Source organism: Prionailurus bengalensis, chromosome E2 (assembly GCF_016509475.1).
Source record: "Prionailurus bengalensis isolate Pbe53 chromosome E2, Fcat_Pben_1.1_paternal_pri, whole genome shotgun sequence".
NCBI lineage: Eukaryota > Metazoa > Chordata > Mammalia > Carnivora > Felidae > Prionailurus > Prionailurus bengalensis.
The window spans coordinates 7,497,760-7,509,049 of NC_057352.1; the positions used below are offsets into that span (position 1 = coordinate 7,497,760).

General features: G+C 49.9%; 1 protein-coding gene and 1 non-coding gene across 2 annotated transcripts; both read right to left on the reverse strand.

Moving 5' to 3' along the window:
• Positions 1–596: 596 nt before the first annotated feature.
• On the reverse strand, positions 597–703 carry LOC122495340. Its single transcript, XR_006300412.1, has one exon. It is a non-coding gene; the product is annotated as a U6 spliceosomal RNA (small nuclear RNA).
• A 1,517-nt stretch (positions 704–2,220) lies between these two features.
• Positions 2,221–10,196, reverse strand: LOC122493783 (sialic acid-binding Ig-like lectin 13). The gene is made up of 9 exons (XM_043598381.1): positions 10,056–10,196; positions 9,569–9,970; positions 9,117–9,395; positions 8,875–8,922; positions 5,390–5,647; positions 5,025–5,309; positions 4,619–4,718; positions 4,246–4,327; positions 2,221–2,554 (listed from the first exon to the last, which is right to left on the reverse strand). Exons 1-9 carry the CDS (start codon positions 10,111–10,113, stop codon positions 2,381–2,383), a joined length of 1,686 nt encoding a protein of 561 aa, XP_043454316.1. The 5' UTR covers positions 10,114–10,196; the 3' UTR covers positions 2,221–2,380.
• Between the last annotated feature and the right edge of the window lie 1,094 nt (positions 10,197–11,290).

Sequence of the window (11,290 nt, forward strand, 5' to 3'; positions counted from 1 at the left end):
CATGTAGAAAAGGACACAAATCACAGTGTGTTACTCAAAAATGTTGCACAGAGTGACCACATCTGAGCAGTTAGGACCCAGATCAAGACACAGATCTTACCTGGAGCCCTCACGACACCCCCACTGCCCCCTTCCAGTCACTACCCCCCCCCGCCCCCCAACAGTAGCCAGTATCTTGACTTCTAACAACAAAGATTAGTTTTGCCTGTTTCTGAACCTTATAACAAGGCTGTCACGTAGTGGGGACTCTTGTGTCTGGGTTCTTCCACTCCACATTATGTTTCTAAGATTCTCCCTTGTTGTATGGGTTGCTCGTTTCCTTCTTCCACTGCATGGATACTCTGTCGACTATCTACCTGTCTTAGTGCTGGTGGGCATTTGGACAGGTTCCATTTTTCAGTCATTACAACCACAGCTGCCATGAACTTCCTCACACGCATTTGGTGAAATGTTTGTGCGCCCCTCTGTCGGATACACACGTTGCAGTGAAATTACTGGCTCCTGTGCTCAGTGTTAGTAGAGAGTGACAAACATTTTTCCAAATGGTTGTACCAATTCTCACTCCCCACCCTGGCCCAGCGATATATGAGAGTTTCAGTAACCCTCTCCACATCCTCACCGACACTTGCTATTCTTGTCCAGGGGCCATGCTAATAATCTTCTCTGGATCTTCCCAATTTTAGTATATGTGCTGCTGAAGCACACTTGGTATTCTTCAAGAAAAAAAATTTTTTTTAAGTTTATTTATTTATTTAGTAATCTCTACACCCAACGTAGAGCCCAAACTCACGATCCCGAGATCAAGAGCCTCATGCTCTTCCGACTGAGCCAGCCAGGTGCCCCAAGGAAAAAAAAAAATGTTTATTGTGGTAAAGTATACTGTTTTAAAGGTACAATTAGTGGCATTAAGTACATTCACATTGTGCAACCATCCCCACCATCCATCCCTAGAACTTTTTTAAGTGAAATTCTGTGCCTATTAAATACTAACTGTCCACCCACTCTCCCAACCTCTCAGCTCTTTGGTAACCACTATGTACATCACTTATTTGTATTGTGGTAAAAAACCAAACCAAAACAACACAACATAAATGTCTACCATCTTCAACATTTTTTTAGAGAGAGAGAGAGAGAAAGCACACACATGCAAAAGGGGGAGGGACAGAGAGAGAGAGAGAGAGAAAGACGGAGAGAGGGAGAGAGGGAGAGAGGGAGAGAATGTTAAGCAGGCTCCATGCTCAGCTAGGAGCTGGGGCCCCATCCCACATCTGTGAGGTCATGACCTGAGCTGAAATCAAAAGTCAGACACTTAACCGTCTGAGCCACCCAGGCGCCCCACTCGTAAACATTTTTAAGTGTACTAGCTGCATGCACATCATTGATCTCTAGAAAATCTTCATCTTGCAGAATTAAAACTCTACCTATTACATAGAAGCTTCCTATTTCCCCCTCCCTGGGGGTTCCCCAAATTTCTAAGAATTTGATTACTTTAGATACTTTGTATAACTGGAATCATGCAGTATTTGTTTTTTGATGGTGGTTTATTTCCCTTAATGTAATGTCTCCAACACTTGATATTCTTGATATTGTTATTATTTTAGCCAATGCGGTTGTTGTGCTGTGGCACAGCATTGGGGGTTTTATTTGCATTTCCTTGGCAGCTACTGAAGTTAAACACCTTTCTATCTGCTAATTGGCCTTTTGACTTTCTTTCCTTTTTATTGAGTTGTCTGCTTTTTTCTTACTGACTTTTGGAAGATCTCTATATATTCTTTTTATACTGTGGATGGATCCTTCGTTAGGTACATGTATTGGGAAATATCTTCTCCTGTTAGTTACATGCAGAAAGAGATTTACAAGGCGCCTGGGTGGCTCTGTCAGTTAAAATCTAACTTCAGCTCAGATCATGATCTCACCGTTTGTGGGTTCAAGCCCCATGTCGGGCTCTGTGCTGACAGCTCAGAACCTGGACCCTGCTTTGGATTCTGTGTCTCCCTCTCTCTCTGCCCCTCCGCTGCCCATGCTCTCTCTCTCTCCTTCAAAATTATTAAACATTAAAAAAATTTAGGGGCACCTGGGTGGCTCAATCGGTTGAGCATCTGACTTTGGCTCTGGTCATGATCTTGTGGTTCATGAGTTTGAGCCTGCGTCGGGCTCTGTGCTGACAGCTCAGACCCTGGAACCTGATTCAGATTCTGTGTCTCCCTCTCTCTGTTCCCTTCCCCCGCTCATCTGTGCTCTCTCTCTCTCTCTCTGTCTCTCAATAAATAAATAAACATTAAAAAAATTTTAAAATAAAAATAAAAAACATCAGTGCCTGACACGCATTTTCTCAGAGATGCCCTGTCTGGGCTCCTGAGGGGGGCCGTGGGTGGGGTCGTCATTTCTGGGTCTTGATCTCTGCATACTCGGTGGTCTCCCGGTCCTGAAAGTTGTGTGGCCTCAGCCCATGGAATGTGAGGGAGGCGTAGTGGAGCTTCCCCTCTTTCTCTGAGGGGAAGGCAGCTGCGGCTGGGGAAACGGGGTCTGACCGGCTGTCTGACTGGCTGTGATCCTGAGTGGGAGGAAAGAAAGGCATTTGAGCTGGCCTTTGGGTCTGGAGAAGGGAAGTAGGGGCTTGGGGAACACTTAACCATTTATCCACTTCATGCCCATTTCCTGAGCATTCATTCATTCACTCACTGACTCACTCATTCATTTGTAGCTTTAACAAATTTTCATCATAATGGCATTGATTCCTTGCAAATCCCCCCACCACTCCCCTATGGATGATATAACTGTTGTCATTCCATTTTATAGACAGAGTGTGCAAGGTCAAGAAACTCTTTAGGACACACCATCTCTGACCTCAGACAGCCTATCTGACCTCAGACAGACAATCCCAAGAGAGGACCTTGCCTATCAGAGCAAGGAGACGGTATCACATTGTCTCCCTCACACACACATGCAAATTATCTAATTGCACATTGTGATTTGGTGGGCAGAAGAAGGGTGCTAAGGGTGTGGGTGAGAATCACTGAGGCCTGTAGGAGCTCTGCCTCACCCCCCGCCCCCACCCAGAGGCTCACAGGGTGCTGGGGACAGGCCTGCGGTTATTACAGGGAGGCATGATGAGTTTCCCTGCATAAGGCAGGGGAATATTGAGACTGGAGTGTGAAAGGCGATTAGGGGTCTGGCTGGTACAAATGGGGAGGGACAGAGGAAATCATGCATGCAAACGCACAAAGTCACAGAGAATGAGTTCTGCCTGGGGATAGGGAGCTCCTTTTGAGGGCATGGGACAGATCACAGAACACCAGCCCAAGGAAATTGTGTAAAATACGTGTAAAATACGGTCACTCCTAGCCACATGTGGCTACTGAGTACGTGAATCATGGCAATTCCTCATGGAGGTGTGCCATGAGTGTGAAATAAACCTTGGATTTCAAAGACTTGGTACCAAAGGAAGGAGAAGAAGAATTAGAAGAAGAAGACGAAGAAAGAAGAATGCAAACTATCTCATTAATAACCTATACATTGATTATTGATGATGTGATGGTGAAGTAATATTTTGAATATACTGAGTTAAATAAACATATTAAGATAGATCTCATGCTTCTCTCTATTTAAAACTTTTTAGTGTTTATTTTTGAGAGAGAGAGAGAGAGAGAGAGAGAAAACAGAGCACGAGGAGGGAAGGTCAGAGGGAGAGGGAGACACAGAATCTGAAGCAGGATCCAGGCTCTGAGCTGTCAGCACAGAGCCCGACATGGGACTCGAACGCAGGAACTGTGAGATCGTGGCCTGAGCCAAAGTCGGATGCTTAAATGACTGAGCCACCCAGGTGCCCCTCTCTACCTTTTAAATGTGGCCATTAGTAACTTTTAAGGTATGCACATGGTTCACATTATATTTTTGTTGGACTGTGCTGATCTAGACAGTGGTGGGGGGCAGGCACAGGGGTGACAGCTGTTTGGGAATTCCTTGCCCAAAGCTTGGGAGGAGAGGTGGAGTTGTGGAGAGTGAGGCCAGTGCCCCAAGAGGGAGACAGTGGGGGCTCGGCAGGGAAGGGTCTAAATGGAGGAGAGGGGAGAGGAAAACGTGTCTCTCCAGTCTTTGAGATGACAGCAGCCAGAAATCCCAAGAGAGGACCAAATTTGGTTGGGGGAAGGGTGGTCAGGGAGGGACTCATCTTTTGGCATGCTGAGTAAGCCACCTCGTGACCCAGCCCAGGACACTGGATAGAAAGATGCCCACGCCACTCACCTGGGAGACTGTATTCAATGTGGGATGGACGTCGTTCCTGTGCACTGCTTTCCCGGTTGATTTCTGCCTGTAGGTCTTCACTCTGAGGAGAGAGATCAGGGCCTTTCAGCCTGGCTGGCTCACTGCTGGGACCCCAGAACTGTCTGGCTGCAGGGACCATAGTGAGAACACATCTTCCCTTCTTGCAGACAGCAACCACCCACCCCATATGGGGAACAGACCACTGGCCCAGGGGTCAGGAGGCTGAATTCCTGATGCAGCTTCAACCCGCTGCGCTCCTCCAGCTCTGGGCTTTGAGTCTGGGAGATTTTTCTGAGTCCCCTCCCTGACCCAAACTCGCGAGGCCCTCACCCAAACCGGGGCCACCACTCACGCGAAGAAGATTATGAGGCAGAGACATAGAGCAAGCAGGGCCGTGACACCAGCTCCCCCGATCGCCCCCTGAAGCACACCTGTCCTGGGCCCTGGTCTCCCTGCAGGTAAGAGGCACCCGGGGTGAACTCCAGCACCATGAAGCAGGCACCTAAGCCTCCAGCCTTCTGGAATCCATGACCCCGGGTTGTGCCCACTTCTATCCAGGACTGGCTCCTCTGTCCCCCCGTCCCTCTATGGGATCCCAGCCGCCTATTCCCCCAGCCCCTCCCCCACCAACCTTCCGGTGACTTGGACCTCTGGCGCCCTTTGGCCCAGAGTCAGAAGCACTTCTCTGCTCGATCCTGCCTCGTGCACCTCCTTCCTCCAGGCATCACCCGCCCCTCACCCCAACACAGCCCCCTGACCTGGCAACAGCAGGACGGTGGCGCTCTGTTCCCCATGCACATTCCTGGCCTCGCAGCTGAGTCTGAGGCTGGAGCCCAGCGGCTCCATGAAGCTCAGGTTGCTGTTTGCCCAGGGCCCCTCGGAGCTGGAGGTGACGGTCAAGGAGGCATCGCTGTGGTTCCCCTCCAGCAGCCCCTCCCCCAGCCGCCAGTGCAGAGAGGGGGGCAGCTGGGATTGAGCAGAGCAGGTGCAGTGCAACCCCTCACCCTCCCAGGAGCAGGAGGGACCAAACAGCTTCGGGGGTTCTGCAGGACGACAGGAGAGGAATCAGAGGAGCCCCACCTCCCAGGACCCAGGCATCCTTCCCAGGTGTGCTCCAACTCACTCTTCACAAGGAGGCTCAGGGATGCTTCCAAGGAGCCCAACGGGTGCTGAGCTCGGCAGACGTATATCCCATGGTCCCCCAGTTCCACCCGGGGCAGTTGCAGGATGCCGGGATCTGAGGGTTGTGAGGGCTTCAGGGTCAGGCTGCCCCGGGTCCAGCTCAACTTGGCAGGAGGGTTACTGTTGTGGTCACAGACCAGGTGTAGGGACTGGCCCTCCTGGACTGGGAGAGATGAACCATTGCCCAGAGCCTCAGGTGCTGGCAAGACAGAGAACAAGTTAAGCCCCGGCCCTCACCAGGGGTATTCTGTCTCCATCTCTGTCTGTGTCTGTGTCTCTGTCTCTTTCTTTTCCTCACATCATTTAAGTCTGTTTCTTCTATTCCACAGCATGATGGGCTCTTACGTTTGGGGTCAGCCCAAGGGGACAGAGCTGGGAGCGGGAACTACAGCCTTTCTAAGAATCCCTCTTGTATTCGTCTGAATTGCCTTGTTTCTCACCCACCTACCTCAGCCATCTGTGCCAATGCAGATCCCAGATTTGCCTCTAAGAACCTGGCCGTTCTGTCTTTCACTAAGTTCACAAAGACCCGTCTCATTTAGCCGGGTCTGAGAGTTCACAGTCTTGTGAGCGAGATGCCCCCAAATCACTGTGATGTGTTTTGTGACAGGGGTCCGTTGTGCGGAGGGAGCCCTGAGGATGGGAGTTCAGTGACACTGTCAGGGCAGGGAGGGCTTCCTTGAGGAGGAGAGCCTACAGCAGAGCAGGAGAGGGGCTGGGAGCTGGCTGGAGGATGATGCTGGTAAGGAAGAGCAATTGAGGGAGGCAGACACAGAAAATGCAGCTACGGCTGGGGTGTGAGAAGGCCCTGCACGTCAGGGAAAATCAAATAGTCCTGTAAGGCTTGAGTGAATGTGTATGCTTGGGAGTATTTACATATGAGGCTTCTGGAGGTTAAAAAAGTAATATTAGACGACAGAAAGGCAGAGGTTTGAAAGGAAATATTGGTACACACAACATTACTGGTAAATGGTTAACAACCAGCTCATTGGGGAGGGAGGAGGGGAGGGAAAAAAAAAAACCCAACCCTGACTTGTGACATTTGCCAATTTCCTTAGTGTAAACACATCCCTCCCGGCCAATTTCTAGCACCCAACTAGATGTCACTAAACCCAGAGTTGAGGAAGCATGGACACAATTGGCTCCCGCCTACCAGTGAAAGCCAACTCCAGGAAACCAATGAATGCAACACTTCCCCTCAAAAGAAAAAAAAAAACACACATGTTTTTGCCTAACAAAGTCACCACATGCTAAGTCAAAGAGGCCATTATTAGGCTGCAAATAAATCCTTTCAACTAACATACAACTGATTTCCTTCATATAAAAAGAGCTTCTTCAAATCACTAAGAAAAAGTCCACAAAGAAATACAAATGATTCTTAAATGTAACGAAACATACACAACGTTGTTTACAAAATGATCATTCAAATTAAAATGGCAGTGAGTTCACGTAAGATATCAGCAAGGATGAAATGAAAATGTTCAGCAGTTTGGGATTATAAACAGAACAACTTCCATACCAAATTATTTGGCAGTCTCTGTAGAAATTACAAACACACGCTTTGATCTGGGACTTTTCTTCTTGAGACAATTATCTTATAGACACATGTACACATATGGGGAATGTTTTTACGAGTTATTTGTTGCAGTATTATTTGTCTTATCAAAAGTCTGGAAACACCGTGGCTTTCCACCAATGGGGACTAATGAAGTACTTTACATTGTAATATACTTTGAATTAGAAGACCATGGAGTCGTCAGTAAGCATGAAGAAGGTTTCCTATGTACTCATAGACAGTCATGGACTAACATCACTTAGTTGGGACAAATGCATCATGGCGATGTAAGACTTTTAACAACAAGAAAAGCTAGGTGAGGGCTTTATGGAAACTCTGTGTACTATATAAACCTAAAATTATGCCACAGTGAAAAGTCTATGAAAAATAATAACCAAGTGAAATAAGTCAGTTTGAGAAAGACAAATACCATGTGATTTCACTCATATGTGGAATTTCAGAAGCAAAACAAACGAGCTAAGGGGAAAAAGAGAGAGAGAAAGACAAACCAAGAAACAGATTCTTAGCTATAGAGAACAAACTGATGGTTACTGGAGGGGAGGAGGTGGGCAATGGGGAAATAGGGGATGGGGATTAAGGAGGGCACTTGTGAGCACCAGGCGATGTATGCAAGTGTTGAATCACTATTTCATACACTTGAAACTAATATTATGCTATACATTAACTAACTGGAATTTGAATAAAAACCTTAAAAAAATAATAAAGATGTAGAGCAGCGTATACAATATGGTGTGTATGTATGTGTGTGTTTTTAAATGGAGATGCGTAGATTACGTTTAGAAAGATAACCAAGAGGGGAGATACACAGGTGCTGAACAGTATTTTATTCTTATTCAGTTTTGCCAGGGACTGGAATGGGTTCCCTTCAAGCTCAATGTCCAAGCCCTAACCCCCAATACGGTGGTATTTGGAGCCCTTTGGATGGGCCTTTGGGAGGTGATAGGGTTAGATGAGATCATGAGAGTAGGGCACTCAGGATGGGGTTAGTGCTCTTATAAGAAGAGACACCAGACAGCTTTCTTTCTTGCTTTTTTTTTTTAATAGTTTTTTAATGTTTATTTATTTCTGAGAGAGAAAGGGAGAGAGAGAGAATGAGCAGGGAAAGGGCAGAGAGAGAGAGAGAGAGAGAGAGAGGAAGACATAGAATCCGAAGCAGGCTCCGGGCTCTGAGCTGTCAGCACAGATCCTGATGCAGGACTTGAACCCACGACTGCAAGATCATGACCTGAGCCGAAGTCGGACACCCAACCGACTGAACCACCCGGGTGCCCCAGAAAGCATTCTTTCTCTCAGGTGTGCTAGAGAAAACACGGCCGAAAAGCCACCCTCTCACCAGGAGTGAGCTCTCCCCTGGAACCATATTGGCTGGAACCTTGGAAGCTTGACCTTATATTTGCCAGTCTCCAGAAATGTGAGGAATAAATGTCTGATGCTGAAGTCCTTCAGTCTGTGGTATTTTGTTCTGGCTGCCTGAGCAGACCAACACACTTTACGCTTACTATTTTAAAGAATATCATGTGAATGTTGAAGGAAACTGCAGGAATAGGCAGGGTCCAGATCCTAAGGGAACAGGGCGAGATTTGGGAGGAGGACACAGCCCTCGCACCAGGGAGCGGCACACCCATCAGGCATGGAGGTTGTGCAAAACCCCTTGGGAACAGGGTCAGGAGTGGGAGGAAGCCAGTTTGTAAGCTGAGGATCCAGTGTGGGGGGGGTGCTGTCCCACCTCCGCTACCCCACACCTGGCCTGAGCCTTTCTCCCACCTGAGTTCTAAAACCCCAGCTCTGCTCTGAGGGGTGGAGACAGACGCCCCTTCCGCCAAAGCCCGAGAGAAGAGGTTGCGTCCTACCTGTGCCTTCTCTCGGGAAAACGCTGATGGTCAGGTTCTGGGGCGCATCTGGACAGATAGACATAATTGTTTTCAGAGACAGGAAGATGAGGGTTGGCCCTATTCTCCCAGAAACTACAGAAATAGGAAAAGGGTGGAGTTGCGTGTTTCCTTTCCTTCCTCCCCAGAATTCTAGACCCTGCCTCCCCCACCCCCAGCACCCACTGTCCTCAGGGACCCTGGTGTCCTGGCCTGGCACTCACAGGACACGTTGAGCTGGATGGTCCTCTCTGTGCTCACGTTAGCTCCAGGGAAGGTCACTCGACAGGTGAGGTTGGTGCCATGGTCCTGGGGCCCCGGGGTGAGGGTGAGCACCGAGGAGAAGTGTGTCCCATGGCCCAGGGAGGTGAGGGCATCCCCGATCCAAGAGAAGATCGGGGGTGTCCCCCTCTTACAGGCCCAGGGCACGCTACAGGTAATGTTCTTGGGCTGGCCAGATTCTAGGGGCCCCTGGATGTGGATGTCAGGTGTCCGTGTGAGAGCTGAGGGAGAAAGAGAGACAGAGACCCAGGCCCTGCGTGTGCCCCCAGAAGCAGCCTCTACACCAGGCCAGCCGTTTCCTCCCAGCCAGGATGGAAATCAGGGGGTCCCCTCCCGGGCCTGCCCTGGGGCCCTCAGGACCCATGCATGTCCTCTCTTTGACCCCACTCCTTACTTGTCACATGCAGGAAGAGCCGGTAGTTCTTGAAATATTTCCTCCCTATGTAATTGTATTTCACATAAGACCCTCTCTCCACCCTAAAGAAGTATGTCCCCGAGTCCCTTTTCTGTGCGTCTCTGATGTCCAGGGAGCAGTTGTAGTCCCCGAGGTCTTCAGGGAGGTGGAAACGGCCTTGGGTCTCCTGCTGCACTTCACGATTGGGGTTGTTTGTGGCCACTGGAGCACCCTGCTCTGTATTGGTCCCTTCCCGGAACCAGTAGCCATGAGTTGGGTCCTCCTCAGTGTATTGGACTGGGGGGTAAAAGAAACTGCAGGGCACGAATGCACATAGACCCTCCTGCACCATCATGGGTGTCTGCACTTGCAGCTGAAATCTGGAATCCTGAGACTGGGACCCTGTGGGGAATCAAGGGTCAGTGGCAGCCCCTGCCCGCCCGGTCCTCTCGCCTCCGGCCCTGTCCTCTCGCCTTGGCCCACTCACCTGCACACAGCAGCAGCAGCAGCAGCAGCAAAGGTAGCATCTGTGGGGTAAGAGTCATGGTGCCTTGGTGTTACAGGACGGGGAGGAAGCCCCGATAGGAAGCCCAGGGCTGATGTCTGAAAAGTGACTGCCCATAGAAGAGGAACTTGTCTCCAGCATGCTTTCGGAGGTGGCGTGACCCTTAAACATTAACCACTCCTACTTTCCAGATGGGGTTCCAGCAATCCACTGCCCCCCGCCCCGGTTCCTGTCCGTGGCCTGTCCCTCCTGCCCCTCTGTCCCCACCAGGAAGGCAGGCACTACCCGGACAATGACAGCTTCTAGAAGCCCAGAGGGTCAGTCCTGCCAGTTGTGGGGCTCAGGAAGGGGTTTAACCACTCTGTGCAGGGGAAACTTGAGGCAAGAAGGACGGGGACAAGTCCCGCCCCCCCACACACCCCAGGTGAGGGAGATGATGATTAATGAATGAATGAACATGACAACTGCATCATCACCATCTCCTTTCAGGGGAGTGGAGTCAAAGGGGAGAGTGTCAGACTTTGTGTCTGGTCTTGAAAACTTCCCTAACACCCAAAAAGACAGAGACACTCCAGGCCACGCGAGCTCCTGTTGGTAGAGCGTGAGCTGGTAAGAACACAGGCAGGGTTTGTAGGAAACCCCATTGCTCTGTGCAGCTAGGAGGTGAGTTCCCAGGTCTGAATGGCCAGAGTGGACGGGACCAGGACTCCGAGGGGGATCTTGAGCTTCTTGATCAGCTCATAGCCCCCTGCCCCAGGCTTCCCTGGGGTTGCATGCACCAGGCCATGCCTGGGAATTGGGCATTTGCTGCAAGATGATAGCACAGCATGATGTTGAGGGAGAATGCCCAGGTGTGCCTGGCCCTCCCAGCCTCCAAGCCTCAGTTTCCTCAGGAGTCCCATGGAAGGATCACAGTCAATACTTTGTCTGGGGGAGAATCCCATAGGAGGACAGGGGTGGGCATTTTCGGCAGATGCGGGTGTGGCCGTCTTGCATGTCAAATGCCTGGTCCTGTCCATTCCTCAGTGGTCATTCTGAGTCCTGCCTTTAGTAAGAAGCTCCTGGTGGTCAGCCCTGCCCTAAAGCTTCTTGGTGGTACTGTGTTGTGATAATCCTAGCAAACCAGTGCATGGGGTTTTTGAGAAGACGGATGTGTTCATACAAGAAAAGTCCTCCCAGCAGGCTGGTCTGGCCCACGCTGGGCAAAGTCCGCACAG